Source organism: Chiloscyllium punctatum, chromosome 15 (genome assembly GCF_047496795.1).
Source record: "Chiloscyllium punctatum isolate Juve2018m chromosome 15, sChiPun1.3, whole genome shotgun sequence".
Taxonomy (NCBI): domain Eukaryota; kingdom Metazoa; phylum Chordata; class Chondrichthyes; order Orectolobiformes; family Hemiscylliidae; genus Chiloscyllium; species Chiloscyllium punctatum.
In genome coordinates, this window is record NC_092753.1 from 34,029,957 (window position 1) to 34,050,456 (window position 20,500).

At 40.5% G+C, this 20,500-nt stretch overlaps 1 protein-coding gene across 12 annotated transcripts in view; it reads left to right on the plus strand.

Annotated features, from left to right (window-relative positions):
• The window catches only part of map3k7cl (map3k7 C-terminal like), a 79,192-nt gene that overhangs the window by 14,759 nt on the left and 43,933 nt on the right, over positions 1-20,500 (plus strand). For 2 of the 12 annotated variants that reach the window (XM_072584949.1, XM_072584950.1), the window contains exon 4: positions 19,857-20,053. The exons of 9 other annotated variants lie outside the window; for them this stretch is intronic. In XM_072584949.1, the coding sequence (XP_072441050.1) occupies positions 19,903-20,053 (151 nt within the window). In that variant the 5' untranslated portion in view covers positions 19,857-19,902. The remainder of the gene's footprint in view (positions 1-19,856; positions 20,054-20,500) is intronic. One more of the 12 variants, XM_072584953.1, reaches the window with a different exon arrangement.

The following is a 20,500-nucleotide window of genomic DNA, read 5'->3' on the forward strand; positions in this document are numbered from 1 at the left end:
TCATTTCAAGCAGCGTTAATGAGCGCATAATATGCCTGTGTTCCATTCCCTCGTAAATGTCTGATGAAGCTCAGGCCAGTTCTAATTTAACATCTGGCTGATTGAATGGGAACCAGCTGGCATTTTCAGAAATGTATTTCTGTCAGTGGACTCTGGATGGTTCTGATGAAGGGCTTTTGCCCGAAACGTCGATTTCGAAACTACTCGGATGCTGCCTGAACTGCTGTGCTCTTCCAGCACCACTAATCCAGAATCTGGTTTCCAGCATCTGCAGTCATTGTTTTTACCTCTGGATGGTTCTGAAAGTGTAAGTTTTACAAATTTGGCTACTTTTTGATTTTTATTTTGCTTTCTTTTCACTCAGCTATTTAGCAGTAGCATTTTCAATTGCTGTGTTTAAAAATCAGATGATGGGAGTTTACTTAACATCTTTTGTTATTTGGAAGAGAAAGAAGAAGGTGAAGGGTGGAACGTGAGATAGCTTTGTTTGCATCTGAGATAGGCTGCCTATAATTGCTCTCACTTCTGCAGATCCAGACACATTCACTTAGAATGGCTGAGGCAAAGCTGCCTTTTACAGGCTGCCTTTCACTGCTGAGGGATTGATGGAGGCATTCTGTTAGCTGGTGTCTGAATGCAGACCAGTAACTATCAGGGCCACTGTGGTTCTGAGTTTCTGTGTTACACAGTTCAAATGTATTTTCTGCTGGCATATGCAGGCAGCTTCATCACTTCCCACTTGAAAGTCACTCACAAAATGAGACAAAGTTTCAATTCAATCAAATCCAAAGCATAATTAACTATTTGGGGACCAGCACACTAATCTATGGAGTTTATGAGCTGCAAAGATTTCCACCCCATAAATACAGTAGTCAATGGTAAGCAACATAGAATCTTATACATAAATGTTTACTTCCCAGGCAATCATTATGTTTTAATTCTTACGAATCCGCTTTGGTCTAAGCATGGAGAAACAGGGAAGGAGGCAGCTCACCTGTAGCCAGTAATGTCTTAACACTCAATAACTGATCGAGCAACATATCTCTGTTAAAAGAGCAGCTTGATAGCTAGAGTCACATACAAGGCTCTCACAAATAATAAACTCAGCTAAGTGTCAGAGCCACTTAATGCAGAAAATCTGAGCAGTCATCATGCGTGTAGCCTTTTTCAGTACATGAAATATTTTGGTGTGCTAAGGCTTTCTTTTACTCCATTATAAATAAACCCTCAAGACATTTTAGTAAGGACAAGAACCATTAATTAGTATCTTGAAAGTGGCAAAAGGACGCTGCTCATGTGTTTTAGCCCAGTGCTTTCCTTTGGAAATTCTCAGCTTAAGTTTTTTTCTGATATTGGTACAGTATCTGAATGATATAGTTTGTACTTAATTTTTTTGAGGTAAATTCTTTGGCATATTTTGTATTGTAGATTTAGATAGATATAGGAAGCATGTTTGAGGTGAGAACAGAAAATTCACTGTCACAAAATATGAGAACAAAAGAAGACTATTCATTCCCTCCAGCTTGTTTGTCTCCCAGTTAGTCCATGGTTGATTTTTATCCTAATTCTGGTTTAAACATCGTAACCATTAATATCCTAAAATAGAATTTAAAGTATAGAAGTCAATTAAGGTGGTCCTGCTGTATATACTACGGTCAATAGTTGTTCCTTTTTGGAAGATATGCCTTAATTTGAGAAAAAGAGCCTAGTTGCTTTGGGTAGTGTGCAGCTCTTGGAACAGTCATCTTTGTTTGTGTCTTGGCCAATCTTAGCTGGCACCATCCTGCTTCTGTCACCATAAATGCTGCTGCTTGAAAGTTTACCCATTGTGTTCTGTTCAAATCTAAGGTTTTTCAATGGATGGAGTCAACTGTTGAAACAATCTTAAGCAAGCTCTCAACGAGGAATCACTATTGAGATTTGTCCTCAAGTTACAAATTAATGACCATGTTTTGGTGTGGACCATTTCAAGCATTCTGGAACACCATGGTTCACTGTACACTGGGTCTGATTTCATGGGAGTTACATTAAATCTATGTAACGTTTTGAAATCTACAGGTGACGTAAGGACACAAGACAGAAATTGATTGAGGCATATTCTGGCTCTGTTGTAATTCATTGTTGGATTTGGTACTTTTAATAATGACAACAACTTTATTTAATACATGCAAAAGACATGAAAAGCCCCTACTTTATTTCCAATGATTAGGAGCTAAAGTCAAACCCACATTCAGTTAGCTGGGGGAGAGCAATGACAGGAGCAGACCCTTCAGGTTCCATGTTATTTGAAATGTACAGATGTTAGAAGTATGTGCTGTTCAGTCACATCTGTTCAGTCTTTAATAGTTTGCTTTCCTGCAGGTGTCAAAGCCCTCATAACCCTTTGTCAGATTTCTATAATTCGCTTAATAGAGTTTTTATTTTTGAGGCAAGTTTGTTGCTTGTCTGCCACATTGCCTAAACTGCAACAACAACTGCAACTCAGAACTACTTTATTGGTTGTAAAAGACTTTGGTAGTTCTTCAGAAATGAAAGGTGTTATATAAATGAAAACCCTTGTTTCCTTTCTGCTCATAGCACGATTACTGTTGCAAATGGGAATCCTTTAAGCTGAGGTTTTTGGAAGAGGGAGAGGTGCTCTGGAGGGGTATCACAAATATCCGGTTGCCTGAGGGGTGCTGCAAGCTTTCTTGCTCAGAGCTTCACATGCACATCCATAGAGAGAGGTGGAATTTCCATACTTTGACATTGTGAAGACTGGACTTCTCAGAGTAACCCGTAATGGTGTCAGTCCAATGTGTGGGTGGCAAATTATTCTGGATCCAAAACATCCCAATCACTGTGTCATGCTTACGCAAGCATTACTTGTAAAGAGTTAAATGCTAGGCTGATCAAAAGCCAAAATGCTACTTATCCAATTTTTAGATCCTAGTGCACATGCTTGCAACAAAAAGATTGAGATTTGTGTTGGGTCAGGAACAAACAAGTACAGAGGAACTCCCTATGTCTGCTGTGCCTTGCTGAATGTTTGATAGCAACCTCCTCTATGAATGTCAATGCTGCCATGCTTCAAGGAGAGTTGCTAGAGTTTGTAAAAGGCTGTATTATTGCACCTAATCCGGTATTTAATCTCTTCAGCAATGATGGCCTTTTGAGAGTAGTAGCTGCCAAAATGTTGGCAGTGCTTGGTGTATTCCAAAGTCTCTTTTTCAACATAAACAGGAGGTGGAATTTTTGTCTGACCAGGTCTTGGTTGAAATGAGTCTGTTTTGGGACATTGAAGGATGGCCTGAGATTTTTGTATGGAAAATTGAAGCGATCGAAGAGATCAAGAGTGGTTTTCAAATATGGTGCAGATCAGGCAACACTATTGTAGGTGTCCTCATAATGTGGATCATCTGTGTATTTATGCACAATATGTACAAATTGTTGGATCTTTCTGTCCATTATATGTCCTCTATCATCTGGATTTGTTATTGGGCTTCAGTTTTAATTTGTTGGAAGGCTGCTTTCTTGAACTGCAATCTTGGGTTGTTCTACCATGTAATGAAGGCTGCCTGTTTTTATTCCAGGAGATCTCAGCAGAATTTTCACTGGTCATGGTGATGCTCAAACCCTGGCCACAGGAGTTTAGTACATCTGATTTTATTGATCTCACTGTTCTGGGATTGAGTTGGAAATGTAAAGATTTTCTATATTGTTGGTGTGTGGCATTTAAAATTCTTCTGGGTTGCTGAGACATTGATCTTTTTTTCTCTTTGACCTTTGGGGTCTCATCATATCTTGGTGCTTTGGATGTTCATCACCAATCAAACAAGTCAATGATCTGTCCAGAAGTCATCAGCCCTCTGTATGAATCAAGTGACAGACATCTCTTAGATCTTTGACCCAAACAATGGCACAATCCAGAAGATGCCATTGCTTTGATCTGGTATGCATCCATGTGGTTTTGTGGTCTTTCTGGCAGAAGATGTTTGTTTTACTGCGCCACATGCAGCGGCAGAATTCCATTTGTATTGGCTTTTCCCACCCTGTTTTTCCCAATGGGTGTGCAACAGACATAGGCGTTACAAAGAATCCTGCAATAACTTCCACCAGAAGGATGATGTTTTTTCCTGTTTTCTATCCATGAAGGAGAACCTCAGGCGAGGCTAGAATCAAATTTCTGTAAAATGACTTCATCTGAGTCAAGGATGGACATAAGCACTGACAAGACTGCCATATTGGTTTCTGCTGAGCTGTGAGTGAAGTATCATGAATTTTCCATTTCTCCAACAGGGAAATATAGCAGTGCAGCCAATACTCTATTCTGGATGGCAAAACCAACTTGATGAATGTGAGGGTCACTGTACTCCTTTCTTTTCCAGTAGATAGATCTTCCTCCTTGTTTCTTCAGTTGCCCTTCCCCAGGCAGACACGGTGATGTCAGCACGAAAATTTGATTGTTCACCTGATAGGATTGCAGTTTTTGTTATCAACTGTTCACCCTGCGGTAATCCTGAGTTTTCTAACATTCCAAAGTTTAAATCTTGTTTTCTTTGACCACAAAGAGGTTAATTCCACAGGGTACGGTTTCTCAGCCATGAGGAATTATGACATCTTAGTTTAGAGACACTATTCCTCTCACCATTTAACATGAGCAGAGGTTATTCTGAAGAGGACTGCCTAGTAACAGATATTGCTATTCAAAGACACTTCTCTCCCAGTATAGGTATCCACCGACCTTCAGGCATCTGTTACCTGTGTGCAGATTCTTAGTCAGGATTTCCCAGGTTCATGTCCCTGTTCTTGTCACCAATTCTCCATATAACGCAGGACTTGGTTGATGGACTCTAGTAAACGCCTGTCTATAACCTTGGAGTTCCATGACTGTCCACGTGATCTTGATGGGTGGTTGGACAGATTCGGTGATGAGTCAAACCAAAAAGTCTTATATGGCACTTCTCTCACTCTCTCTCTCTTTTTCTATACCTTGGATGGAAAGCAGGAGGCAGCATTGAGTGTAATGTCAAAGCAGATAAAGTGGCATTGAGTGAAGGAGAGCTCGAATCTGAATCTCCAAACAAAATTAGTTTCTATGAAATCTGCTTGGATCCCAGCCAAGTTATCTGGAGTTTTTCAATCCTATAGTCATTGCCAGGTAGATGTGCCAGAATTTGTGGGCGGCACGGTGGCACAGTGGTTAGCACTGCTGCCTCACAGCGCCAGAGGTCCGGGTTCAGTTCCTGCCTCAGGCGACTGTGTGGAGTTTGCACGTTCTCCCCGTGTCTGCGTGGGTTTCCTCTGGGTGCTCTGGTTTCCTCCCACAGTCCAAAAATGTGCAGGTTAGGTGAATTGGCCATGCTAAATTGCCCCTAGTGTTAGGTGAAGGGGTAAATGTAGGAAGGGGTCTGGGTGGGTTGCGGGTCGGTGTGGACTTGTTGGGCTGAAGAGCCTGTTTGCACACTGTAAGTAATCTAATCTAACTTGCAGAGATTTTGGGCGATGATTTCACAAGTGTGGCCAAACTGGTAATGTTGCCTGTCTGTCAACCTGCCATACCTTTTCCCACACAGCGCAATGCTGCACAAAACATTCTTGTGACTGGGTGTTCTGAGGACTCATTAATAAACGTTGGGCATTCAGATATCTTAATGTTGCAATTGGATCTGTTGTTTCTGCTTTATTATGGGAACAAGAAATTCTGCTAGCAATAATCATCTGCCAAATTAAGCTACGATGACATTCTATCAACATTATTGTGCAGCTGGTCCTGCCTGATACCTTTTGTGGTTGGTCTTCTTATTCCAGACATTTCAGATAGTGAAACTCCCATTTGGAAACTTATTCCTGCCATTAACGGCAGTGGAGATAAAAAAAGCGATCAGTTCAAGGTATTAGCAGGAAAGAAAGAGTAGTGAAGACATTAGAAGTGACAATACTGTAACCTTTCCATGATACAGAAAACTTTGCTGCTTTTCATATGAGCTAGGAGCTGGAGTTGGACATTTGGCCCTTCAAGCCTGCTCTGTCATTTAAAAAGGTCATGGTTTGTATTCCACATTCCTACCTATCCCTAATAATCTTTGACTTCCCTGTCTTTCATAAATCTATCCATTTATATATTTAAGAACCTATCTATCACAGCCCTAAAAACATTTAATGACCCCCAACCTCCATCGTCTTCTGAGATAAAGAGATTCAAGGTCAGATAACCCTCTGAGAGATTAAAATAATCCATTATGTCTGTCCTAAAAGGATGTCGACTCATTTTAAAATTGTATTCCCTAATTTTGCAAATATCACAAACAGAAACATCCTATCCATTTTTATCTTGTCAAAACCATTCGAGCTCTTATAAACTTCAAACAAATCAACTCTCACTCTGATGGACCTCAGTGAAAACAAGCCCAGCCTGTCCAAATTATTCTCATAAGAAAATGCATTAATTCTAGGTACCATTCTACTAAACCTTCTCTAAATTTCATTTACATCCTTCCACAACTGAGGAGACCACATGGATACAGCTTTCAAGTTGTGGTCTCACCACTTGCCTCTGTAACAAAAGTAGAACTTTCTCATGTTTATCTGCAACTCCTCTCATAATAAGGAGCAGCATTACATTAGCCTTTTCTCATTACTGGTTGTACCCTCATGCTAACTTCTTGTGGCTCAGGCACCAGAACACCTAAATCCCTCTGTACCTTGGGAATCTGCAGGTGTTCTCCATTTACATAATACCCTGCTTCTTTTATTCTTCCTGTCAAAGTGGACAACTTCAATTTTTCCCATACTGTACTTGATTTGCTAGATTTTGCCTATGCATTTAACTTATCTGTAATCAGTGGTCACTCGTCCCACTAGATTGACAATCCTGCGCATCAGGACATCAGGACTGACCCACAAACTGAAGCTAGCTGTCATCCATTTGATGCAGGAGCCTTGACTCAAATAAACATTGACCACAAGAAAATGCAACAGGATACAAACTCAGCAAGGTTATGGTGGGACATGGTTGGTGCAACTAAAACAGACACAGAGAATGTTGCAGAAGCGCTGCAGGTTCCGACAGCATCTTTGGAGAGATAAACAGTTAACATTTCGATCCTGGTATGACTCTTTCAGATTTGAAAAAGAGTCATATCAGTCTCAAAATGTTAACTCTGTTTCTCTTTTGGCAGATGCTGCCCAAGTTTCTGAAATTCTCCAGCATTCTCTATGTTTGTTTCAGAAATCCAACATCTGCGGTATTTTGCTTTTACTTGACGTGAGTGGGTCTGTTCGGGTTTCTGATGACTAGACCAGATATACAGTACATCGACATGCTAGGAGCAGGAAGAGGATGTCAGCCCCTCAAGCCTGCTCCACCAACCAGGAAGACCACGACTGATCTGATTGTGACTCCAGCTCTACTCTTCTGCCTACTCTCGACATCTTCTGATGACTTTGTTAGTTAAGGACATATAAAGTTCTGTCATAAAAGTAATTAATAACCCTGCCAACATCACATGTCTGAGAAAAATCTCCCCTTCTTGATGTAAAATGGTTAACGCCTTATTATTAAATTGTTCCTTTATTCCAGTCACCTCCATAAGGGAAAAAATGTTCTTTCAGCATTTGCGCTGTCAAGTTCCCTCAGGATCTTAAATGTTGTAATAAGATCACTTCTCATTCTCCTAAACTTGAACAGATATCAGCTCAGCCTGTATTGGTAAATCAAAAGGAGAATGGGGATGTGTAATGGGATATCTAGAATGAATAGGTAGATGAACACAATCTAATATGGAGGGAAAACAATTCTATTTCAAATGAGATATTTGCTCCAAAAGCAAGGCATAGATATTTTTAGAAGATTTACAAGTTTCTTCCCTTCATAGGATATCTAAGGTTATGAAACAATCTTAATCAGATGGACTAAGGAGTGGCAGATGGAGTTTAATTCAGATAAATATGAGGTATTGCATTTTGGTAAATCAAACAAGGCAGGACTTGTACAGTTAATGGTAGCTCTTTGGGTAGTGCTGTGGAACAGAGAGACCTAGGGGTTCAAGTACATGATTCTTTGAAACAGGTAGACAGGGTGGTTAAGGAGGCAATTATCACACTTGCTTTCATTGCTCAGATCATTTGGTAAAGGAGTTGGGATGTCATGTTGAAATTGTACAGGACGTTGGTGAGGCCAGTTTTGGAGTACTGTGTACAGTTTTGGTTGCCCTGCTAGATTAAGGATATTATTAAATTGGAGAGGGTACAGAAAAGACTTACAGAGCTGATGCGGGAACTGGAGGGATTGAGATATAAGGAGAGGTTGGACAGGCCGGGACTTTTTTTACTGGAGTATAAGAAGTTAAAGGGTGACTTTAAAGAGGTTTATAAAATCATGGAAGCATAGATCAGTTAAATAGCAATGGTAGGGAGTTCAAAACTCGGGCATATTTTCAAGGAGAAATTAGAAAGATTTAAAAGGAATGGACAAGCCAGGGAGCTATAGACCAGTGAGCTTGATGTCGGTGGTGGGCAAGATTTTGAAGGGAATCTTGAGGGACAGGATGTACATGTATTTGGAAAGGCAGGGACTGATTAGAGATAGTCAACATGGCTTTGTGCATGGGAAATCATGTCTCACAAATTTGATTGAGTTTTTTGAAGTAGTAATAAAGAGGATTGATGAGGGCAGAGTGGTAGACATGATCTATATGGACTTCAGTAAGGCGTTTGACAAGTTTCCCCATTGGAAACTGGTTAGCAAGGTTAGATCTCATGGAATACAGGGAGAACTAGTCATTTGGATACAGAACTGGCTCAAAGGTAGAAGTCAGAGGGTGATGGTGGAGGGTTGTTTTTCAGATTGGAGGCCTGTGACCAGTAGAGTGCCACAAGGATCGGTGCTAGGTCCACTACTTTTCGTCATTTATATAAATGATTTGGACGTGAGCTTAAGAAGTATAGTTAATAAATTTGCAGATTATACCAAAATTGGAGGTGTAGTGGACAGCAAAGAGGGTTACCCTAGAGTACAGTGGGATCTTGATCAGATGAGCCAATGGGCTAAGGAGTGGCAGCTGGAGTTTAATTTAGATAAATATGAGGTGCTGCATTTTGGGAAAGCAAATCTTAGCAGGATTTATACACTTAATGGTAGGGTCCTAGGAAGTGTTGAGACCTTGGAGTGCAGGTTCATAGCTCCTTAAAAGTGGAGTTGCAGGTAGATAGGATAGTGAAGAAGGCATTTGGTATGCTTTCCTTTATTGGTCAGAGTATTGAGTACAGGAGTTGGGAGGTCATGTTGCGGCTGTACAGGACATTGGTTAGGCCACTGTTGGAACGTTGTATGCAATCTGGTCTCTTTCCTATTGGAAGGATGTTGTGAAACTTGAAAGGGTTCAGAAAACATTTACAAGGATGTTGCCAGGATTGGAGGATTTGAGCTACAGGGAGAGGTTGAATAGGCTAGGGCTGTTTTCCCTGGAGCGTTGGAAGCTGAGGGGTGACCTTAAAGAGGTTTATAAAATCATGAGGGGCATGGAGATGGTGAATAGCTTTTTCCTGGGGTGATGGTGTCCAGAACTGGAGGGCATAGATTTAGGGTGAGAGGAGAAAGATATAAAAGAGGCCTTAGGGACAACTTTTTCACATAGAGAGTGGTGCATGTGTGGAATGGGCTGCCAGAGGAAGTACAATTGCAACATTGAAAAGGCATTTGGATGGATATATGAATTGGAAGGGTTTGTGGAGGGATGTGGGCTGGATGCTGGCAGATGACATTAGATTGGGTTTGGATATCTGGTCTGCTTGGACGAGTTAGACTGAAGGGTCTGTTTCTGTGCTGTACATCTCTATGACTATGAATCTAAGCGGCAATTTTTTCACACAGAGGGGTGATTCATACCTGGAATGAACTGGAGAGAAAGATGCAGGTACAGTTACACATTTAAAAGACATTTGGTCAGGAAATAGGAAAGGTTTGAAGGGATATGGGCCAAATGCAGGCAAGTGGGACTAGGTTAGTTTGGGAAACTGATCAGCATGGACGAGTTGGACCGAAGGGTCTGTTTCCAGCCTGTGTGATTCTAAGTGTATAACATTCTGACTTGAGGAAATAAAAATGGAGTCTGTGCCAAGGACATGGGTAAGAGATGATGTGTGCTTTGGAAAAACTAGGTTAGCAAAGGGAACGGTTAGGTATTCTACACTTACTAAGTGTCAACATTTCACTCAGTATCAGTGTCTGGGTCTCTCAACAGTGCCAGGAATCCATCTTGTTCAGTGTGCCTGATCTATAAAGTTCATAAAAGTTCACCTGAGTTCAAGGTGGATGTGAAAAGCTCACTTCCTGACATTCACTGGAAAGCTGAAGAAGGAAAAGAGACCATGATACTCTAATTCAGTGCTCATAACTTTCGCAGTCAATGCCAATGCAAGTCCTAATCTCTTGCACTCAGATTTTAGTGCCTGGATCTATCTGATTCTATTCCAGGTTGTCTCAATGCCAGCATTTCTATCACACAATTGCAGGGTCACTATGAACTCATATCAGTTTCCATTTGACCTAATGCCAGGGCTCTCTCTCACTTGCTGTTATTTCTAAGGTTTCAGCTCGCTGTCACTATCAGAGTTCCTGAATTATATGAGCTCACCTCCAACTCAGTGCCAGGATGTCTCTTGTTCAGGGCACAGGCCTCTTTCAGTCAGCACCAATGCCAGTCTCATTCAGTGGAGATGCTGGAGTTGGACCGGGGTGGACAAAGTTGAAAATCAAATGACACCAGGTTATAGTCCAGCAAGTTCATTTCAAATTGCAAGCTTTGAGCTCTGAAAGCTTGCAATTTCAAATAAACCTGTTGGACTATAACCTAGTGTTGCTTGATTTTTGATCTGATCTCATTCAGCAATCAGCTTTATCTCTTTTAGTAGTGGTGTCAATGTCTTGTTCACCCAGAATAAAGTAAGAAAAAAAAAATCCAGCACAGGAACAGGCCCTTTGGCCCTCCAAGCTTGTGCCACCACATTTTGCCCTTCCTTACTAAAACTGTTTTTGCTTACAGGATCCGTATCCCTCTATTCCCTTCCTATTCGTGTTTTTGGCCAGGTGCTTCTTGAAAGCTGCTATTGTGTCTGATTCCACCATCTCCTCTGGCAGTGTTCTAGGCACTTTGTGTGAATACCTTGCCTTGCATGTCTCTTCTAAACTTCCACCCTTCACACCTTGAACCCGTGTCCCCGAGTAATTGATCCCTCCACCCCTGGGATTAGGCCTCATACTTCCCATTCTATCCATACCATTCACAATCTTACAAACTTCTATCAGATTGCCCCTCAACCTCCTGTGTTCCATTGAAAACAAACCAGCCTATCCAACCTTTCATCATAGCTAAAATCCTCATGCCAGGCAACATTCTGGTAAACCTTCTCTGTACCCTCTCCAAAACATCCACATTGTACTAATAGTGTGGTGACCAGAACTGGACGCAATATTCCAAGTGTGGCCTAACTAAAGTTCTATAAAGCTGCAGCATAGCTTGTCTCTCCTTATACTTAGTGCCTCTTTGAATGAAGGCAGGCATGCCACAGGCCCTTTTTTACTACCTTATCTGCCTGCTTGCCACCTTCAGTGATCTGTGGACCTGTACACCCAGATCCCTTTGCATATCAATGCTCTAAAGGTTCTACCATTCACTATATAATTTTCACTTGTACTTGACCTTCCAAAATGCATCACCTTACATTTGTCTGGATTAAACTCCATCTGCCATTTTTCTGCCCATGCCTCCAACTGCTCTATATCTTGCTGTATCCTCTGACAATTCTCTTTACCATTGGCAACATCACCAATCTTTGTATTGTCCACAAACCCCATACTAATTAGCCATACTATATTTTCCTCCAAATCATTTATGTAGAACACAAGGTCTCAGCACTGATCCCTGTGGAGTACCACTAGAACTAACCCTCCATTCCGAAAAGCATTCTTCCACTGCTACCCTCTGTCTTCTATAACTAAGCCAGTTCTGTATCCATCTTGCCAGCCTACCAAGATACCATCTTTTGTACCAGTCTGCCATGAGGGACCTTGTCAAAGGCTTTACTGAAGCCCATGTAGACAACATCAACTGCATTTCACTCATCAATTGTCTTTATCACCTCCTCAAAAAATTCAATCAAGTTAGTGAGGCATAACCTCACCCACACAAAACCATGCTGTCGCTAATAAGTCCATTTGCTTCTAAATGCATCTAGATCTTGTCCCTGAGAATCTTTTCCAATAGTTTCCCTACCGCCAACATGGGGAGTTATCCACCTTAATAATTTTCAAAACACATAACACCTCTTCCTTTTTAATAGCAACTTAACTAAGAAATTCGACACTCCCTTCCCTGAGATCATCCTCCACCTTGGGAGTCTCCTTAATCCTGTTTGCTAACAACTTTTCATAACCCCCTTTAGTCTTTCTAATTCCTTGCTTAGGTTCTTTCCTACTTTCCTTATATACTTAAACAGCTTTGTCAGTTCCCATCCTCCCAACCTTACACATGCTTCCCTTTGCTTTTTGACAAATGTTATAACATCCCTGGTGTTCCAGTGTTCACATACCTTGCCATACCTATCCTTCACCCCACCAGGAATGTGCCACTCCTGAGCTCTTACCAACTGACGTTAGAAATGCTCCAACATGTTTACCCTGTAAAGTGGATTTACCCTGTTGCTTCCAATCAACATTCTCCAGTGGCTGCCTTCCCTCAATTTAACGCCTTTACCCGAGGACTGCTGTTATGAGTATCTTAAAACTCACGGTATTATGATCACTACTCCCGAAGTGCTCCCCTCTGAAACTTCACTCACCTGCTGGTCTCAATTTCCAAAATCAGGTCCAGTATAACCCATTCCCTGGTTGGACTGTTTACATGCAATGTGAAGAAAAGCTCCTGAATGGTCCTTACAAATTCTGTCCCATCCAAGCCCCTAGCTGTTGTTACATCTTTCCAAATTCTGTCTCCATATTCTCTCCTCTATCTCCTGCTGGCTGTTGGGAGCCTGTAGTGTACTCTCAGCATTCTGATTTCACCTTTCCTATTGTTCTACCTGTATCGCCTTGCTGCACGAGTCCTCTAATGTATCCTCTGTTATTACAGCTGTGAGATACTCCTTTACCAGTAATGCATCTCCCCCACCCTTTTTACATTCCTTTCTATTACACCTGAAACATCTAAATCCTGGGACATTCAGCTGCCAGTCCTGTTCCTCTTTCAACCAAGTCTCCATAATCGCAATAATGTCATAGTTCCAGAACCACTGCTCTCAGTCATTCCCAAGTCTGTTTTACTGATAAAGCTACAAACTTTCCATTGTATGATGCTAGGATTTTTCTCATTAAATACCAGATGGTGTCTCAAACAGGACCAGAGTATGTTTCACATATTGCCAAACTTACCTTGTATCAGGATCTCTCAAATTTCAGGATCATTTTCTCATACAATGCAAGGATGTGTGTGACTCCACTCTGTTAACCCTGCACTGCTGTTCATGTGCTGTAAGATAGACACACAATGCTTCTAGGGAAGGAATTCCCAGGTTTTGACTCAATGACAGGAAAGAAATGTCAAAATGTTTACAAGCCAGGATAGCAAGAAGCATGGAGTGAAAACTTCCAGGTGGTGGTGTTCCCATGTATCTGATGCCCTTGACCTTTGAGATGGAAATGGTTATGGATTTGAAAAGTGATGTCTAAGGATCTTGGTAAATGTTTGCATACACCTTGATAGTACACACTGCTGCTACTGAGCATCAGTGATGGAGGGAGTGGATGCTTATGGGTATAGTACAAGTCAAGTGGGCTACTTTGTTCTGGATGGTGTCAAGCTTCTTGAGTGTTGTTGGAGGTGCAACCATCCATCCTGACTTATGCCTTGTAGATGATGGACTGGCTTTGGGGTGTCAGGAGGTGAGTTACTCACTACAGTATTCCTAGTCTCTGACCTGCTCATGTAGTCAATGTTTTTAGTCCAGTTGAGTTGAGTTTCTGGTCGATGGTAACCCCAAAGATGTTGATAGTGGGGGATTCCATGATGGTAATGCTATTGAATGTCACACGGCAATGGTTAGATTCTCTCTTGTTGGAGATGGTCTTGGCCTGGCACTTATGAGCCACAACTGATCAGCCATGATTCAGTCTAATCCTGGATCTTGTCCAAATCTTGCAGCATTTTGGATTGTTTCAGAATCTGGGATGTCATGAATGGTGCTGATGAACATCATGCGGTGATCGGTGAACATCCCCACTTCTGACCTTATGATCGAGGGAAGATCGTTGATGAAGCAGCTGAAGATGGTTAGGCCTAGGACATTACCCTTACGAACCCCTGCAGAGATGACCTGCAGCTGAGATGCCTGACCTCCAATATCCACAACCATCTTCCTTTGCGCTAGTTATGACTCAAACCAACGGAGATTTTTCCCTTGATTCCTGTGGGCTCCAGTTTTGCTAGGGCTTCTTGTTTCCATAATCTGTCAAATGTGGTTTTGATATCAAGGGCTGTCATTCTCAACTGACCTCTGGAATTCAGCTCTTTTATCCATGTTTGAACCAATGAGGTCGGGAGTTGAGTGGTCCTGGTAGAACCCAAACCGGGCATCAGTGATCAGTTTATTGCTAAGCAAGTGCAGCTTGATAGCACTATTGATAACACCTTCCATCACTTTACTAATGATCGAGAGTAGACTGATGGGGCAGTAATTGGTAAAGGTGGATTGTCCTACTTCTTATATACATGATATACCTGAGGAATCTTTCATACAGTTGGATAGATAACAATGTTGTAGCACCTGTGGTTACTTTCGTGAATAAGACTCATTATAATGTGCTGGAACATTAGTAGAAAGTAGCTTTCTTTTAAGTTTTGTAAGGCTGATAACTTCTTTTTTTTTGATTAGTGAAATGGGAAAAGGACTGTGTTAAAAACCAAGATTTGTCAAAGGGATTATTGCACTTTTTAAAGGGCTACCACCTCATCGTAAGGGCTGTTTCCATTGTTGTTCAACCTGTGGAAAATTAATTGCAGGTGGACTGGCGTCAGGGGATGTCTAGGAAAAGAAATTCAGCTGGCACCAAGTAGCTGATTGGTCTGGGGAATGGTGACCAATTTCAATGACAAAGGCCTCCTGCCCAGCAGCAACTATATGATTGGTTTACAGGTCGCTGAACAGATTGTGGGTGTGAATAATATTTCCAGAAGTCTTTGATCTCTGGAAGCAAAAGTGATAACTTTCTCTTTGCAGTAAAAAAAACCTAAGGCCCGAAGAAAGCCAGTTTATTTTGCCTTACTAGATGCTGTAAGCTGTTGCTTTTAATCAGTAAGTCAGAGATTTTATAAGTTGCAAACTGCCTTCCAGATTTTTTCCTCCATTAATAACACTTTTTTCTTTGTTTCTGTCTGTGCATACATTTGGGATGGCGGGGGGGAAGGGGTTTATAAGGGGGTTCAAGATTTAACCGGTAGAGTTATATGTCAACAGTTCATGAATGTTTACCTGTAGGTAAAACCTATTACTTGTAATAATCGGTAAATGTTAAGTCCAGAAACCTGGTCCACGTTTTCTGTCAAACAAGGTCTAAAAAGACAGGTAAATTGGGGAATTTTGTGTGCTACGATTAAGTCTTTAACCTTTGTGACAATGTCAGGAATAGTGGGGTTTAATTTCAAGCATGTACTTCGGTGAGACAAGGTATCTTTTCGGAAGCTGAAGTCTGTTCCTGACTCCAATATTGCTGGCCTTTTATGTAAGGTCCCTTACAGACTGGATAAGTTGGGGAAAGACTTTTCCACTTGTTTTTCCATGCTTAAGAAGCACTGTACATTATTTAAACACTTCTAGAAATTCACTGATGGTTCTTGTCTTCCTTGAATCCACTTTGATGCCTTAATCTTGGGCACTGTGTCCAGGAAATGTGATTGTTGTTCCACTTGACCCTCCTTCATTTTACCATGCACAAGGATGCAATCTATATGGCAAATTATTTCCTGTTTCCCTTTCAGGAGTCTTGCCTTTTGGAACTTTCTGGAGCAAAGACGATCCCAAAATGGTCGACATTGAAGCGATATTGCTTGAATAGTGTAATAAGTGGAGTCAACAAACTTCACCCTTGCTCTAAGAGTATCTGCCAGAACCCAATTTTATAGCCTGTTTTCTGAAAACCTTAACTAGTTGTTAACAGATGAAGTGGGACAAATTTCACTTTTTACTTTTTTGTTTTACTGAGTAAAATCCACGCACAATATTTGTTCTCCACTTGTCTTTGGAAAAAAGTCAGAAATCACACAGCATCAGGTTATAGTCCCAAAGGTTTATTGAAAATCACAAGCTTACAGAGCAGTGCTGTATAAAAATCTTTTGGACTATAACCTGATGTCGTGTGACTTTTGATTTTGTCCACTCCAGTCCAAAACCGGCAGCTCCACATCTTGTCTTGGGAATAGTTAATGATGATAGGATCTTGATTTCAGCCAGGCTGTGTAACTGAGATTTTACGTCTCCCATTAAAGAATGTGGAATTTTCCTGGGAGTGTACAAACAGATGTGTCTAGCGAAGTAATGTGATGCTCTGTTTCAATTTACCGCAGCATTTGAATAGCTTTGGAAATTCTTGCTGAAATTCCCTCCCATCTTCATTCTTAAGTATAGTATCTATTCTGTTATGAGGCCCACATGAATGCATTTAATTTTGCAGTCCAGTGTGATATTTGGATTTCTTAATCCATATAGAGTTCCACTGTTTTTTTTCACCTCTGTGACAAAGCTTCATGGTGATTTTCTGACCTCCTGGACCTTGGAAATTTATCTTCGCAGGTCTGACTCTTACAGTCTTCGATATTGGCAAGCTGTCTGCTATTATTGAAACAGCTGCTACTGTGTCAAGTTTAAATTCTGTTCCAACCCCTTGTACCTTCATGTTAGCCGTCCAAAATGTGACTTGACTCTTATTGACCTCACATAAGAACCTTATCTTCACCTTTTGTTCTGTATCTTTAACTTGTTGACCTTTTCTCCTTGTTGCATGGTTTCCATTTCTCTGAAACGTTTCTTTTTGGAGGAGATTTCCTTAGTTTTTGATGTTGTAAGGGGGGGTTAACCCTTTTTTACTTAGTCCTGACTAGTCACACTTAAAGCACTTAGTTTCCCCTGCTAACATTTGTTGTGCTTGTGATTTTGTTCTCACATCTTGTACAAGTGCTGACATTGATTCCTGCTCATTTGGTGTTTGGGTCATTTCCAGGAGGGGCAACAATACCGGCTTGGGGCCTATTCATCTGGCTCTGGCAGGACAACTCCTGATGTTTCCTCATGATACTGACCAATTTTGGGCCCTGATTTGTGCCTCTGTAGCTGCAGGTTGTTCTGCTATAACACAACCTCACGGTATAGAAAATTGTGCTATGAAAAACCGCTATGGAAAATCGTGCTATAGAAAATTGCCATATCCGTTCAGTAGAAAGTTTACATTATCCAAACAAGGCCCACAATTCGTCAATCATGTTATAGCTAATTTGCACCAATGAAACGTGCGTTATAGCAGAACAAGCTGTCATTGCATTGCCTATTCCATTATTATATCCTCTGTGAATTGAAGCAAGTTTGACAGCTTCTCATACTTGACACTGACTGCTACATATTATTTCATCTTTCTAAGGTCTACCTGTAAACTCCAATCTGTTTAGAAAGCTTCCATTAATTTTCCTAAATGTTAAGATCGCTGATTAAATCTCAGTCATTCTATCACTATGTTTTGTTGCAAGGGGGTAAATTACAAAGCAAATGCTTTAACCGCTGTAGTTATCAATCATAGTATTTTCTTTAAAGCTTTGTCTTACCTGAACATCCATTTACTATTGGACCTACATCATATAAAAACATGATGAGGTGTGTATAGCAACTGCCAATGTCAGGTTAATGCGCTATTGTGCAGAAAATAAAATTCTCTTCTGAGAAGTAAGATGCATTCGTGCAGCAATTCTAATAAGCAGAAATATCATTCAGTTCCTTTTGTGTGTCTCTTTTCTTATTCATTTGTGGGGTGTGGCATCACTGGCTAGGCCCGCATTTATTGCCCATCCATAGCTGCCCTTGATAAATTCAATACATTTAATATCCTGAATCATTAATTGCAACATACTCAAGAATTGCCCCAGTATCAAAAAAAGATAGTCCTTGTCATTTTTAATTTACATACGTTGCCAATCTAAGACAAGCTCTGTCCAAAGTCCATCTTTCCGAGTTATTTGCAGGTCCTCAGCCTGGCATTAACGTTGACATGTTTTACAATTAGTCTCTGTAATATCGCCACAGCAACTGTGGTGTTGTCATTACAGACTTTTATTATTTGCACCATACTGGCCATCTGGATTATGATTCATCCATCTGTTTTTAGAATACTCATCTATTTTCAGCGCAAGTAAGAAAATCTGTAATCTAGCTAGCAAGTAAACAAATTATGATTTTAAGACTGATATTTTATTTTAAACTTGTATTAAAATTTATTTTAGAAAATAATTTGTTATCAGACATTAAAAAGGATTTGCTTTGAAAATGGCCCTGGTACAAAGTCAGAAACCATGTTTTGACAGTCAACTGAAGTCAAACACCATCCTAAACTAAGTCTATGCCTGAGCAGAATAGACATCAATTATTCATTCTCCATTACTAAGGGGTGATGTGCAATTAACTTCTCAGAAATTACTAGCACTTGCAAAAAGTATTCATATAACATACTTTAAACATGTTACCATAAAGAGGTCACCATAAAGAACTCTCCTGACCAACCTCTCTCCACCTGAAGCAGGATGATCCTCAGGTTAAACCATCACCAGTCATCCCTTTTCAATGACAAAGCAGCCTTATCGGTGTCTGGGATTATGGCAGCTTTTCTTTTAACTTACTACCCTTAATAATTGTAACTAGAAGTAGTCTCTTGCTTGTTTTTTCTCTGCACCATACCCTTCAGGAAATATGGTGTAGGTAAATGACATTATCAGCAGCGCTTAGGCTTCTGTGAATTGTAAATTTGCTCGTTAATTCATCACTTATTAACTTGGAATAATGGGCAGAATCTTACAGGGGCCTGAAAGAAGTGCAGAGAGATCAATCTTGACATCAGGAACAATTTGCTGCCTGTATTAGCTAAATTCCAGGTGTTGAGGTGAGATTCTCTGAAGGCAGTATTAAGTTGTCTATTCAGGGAGGATTACTAATGACCTTATTACTGACACATCTCATTTTATTAATATGCAGATTTTTATCATACTACCCAACCCGAGCAAATTAGATGCTGAGTATTGTCCACGTGGAAGACATGGTCTGTAACACTTGATTCAGAGTTGAATAGAATGAAGAAACACATTGACAAAATTATAGGATAATAAATTCTTGACCTAATGTTACTGAGCTACTTTTCAAAACTGCAGGGATATGAATTGCACACTGACATCTGGTAAACAGGCAATAACACCCTGCAGGACCCATGAATTAAAAAGAAAAGCAAAAACTGCTTTATTTCAATTGAATTGCATCCTCATTGTATAAATAACTACAGAAAATGAAACCTTCCAATCAAGTTCATGCTTTATCTTTTAAACTACACTACAATTGCTATCTTTCATCCAGCTCCCTGCCTTACTTTTAACTATGAAGTCAAAAGGTTTGCATATCCATCTCTCTGGATAACAGCCACAAAGCTGAAACATCCACAGTCAAACAGTCTTGTCCTACAATCTCTTTCCTTTAACCCAGAGAAAAACTATGGGTCTTTTTCAACCAGATCACCTGCCTTTAATTCAACCATCAAAAAATGGTATTTTCTGTCCAACTCTTTGTTTTAACTTTCACAGGAGAGATTGCGGTACACATTACCTGAGTGGTAATCACAATATCCCAATGGTTCCTCTTACCTGGAACAGTGATAGGAAAAGATGGAATCCAGATGTTTTGACTACTGGCTGTACAGCAGTGAACAAGGGAAGGGTATACTCTCCTTATACCCTCTGTATAACTCAGGTTATTCTTGACAGTGTCTTGATAATCATAGGTATTTGCATTGTTTGCATGCTTTTTCACCTTTCATGATTACAATCTGTTAGCCTTTTAATTGTAATGTCTTCATCCTTGACTTTATATCCTCGGCCCTTCCTCTATGCTACATCGTCGACCATCTCTACAACCTTCCAAGATCTTTCTGTGCGACTACAATTCTGATCTTTTGCTCATTCCCAATTTGATTTACTGCACACTGATGGCTGTGTTTTTAGCTGCCTAGACCTTAAACACTGGCATTTTCTCACAAAACCTCACTGTCTTTCTGTCCACCTTGAAGATATGCCTGGGAATCTCTTTCTTCAAGGTTTTGGATTTTTTTACTGATATCTTCTTTTTATCTCTGTGTCCTTTTTTTTATTGTTAAGCACCTTGGGATGTTTTGCTCCATTAAATGCATTAATGTGCTGAGTGAATGAGCATTGTTTTTGTTAGTGTGCTG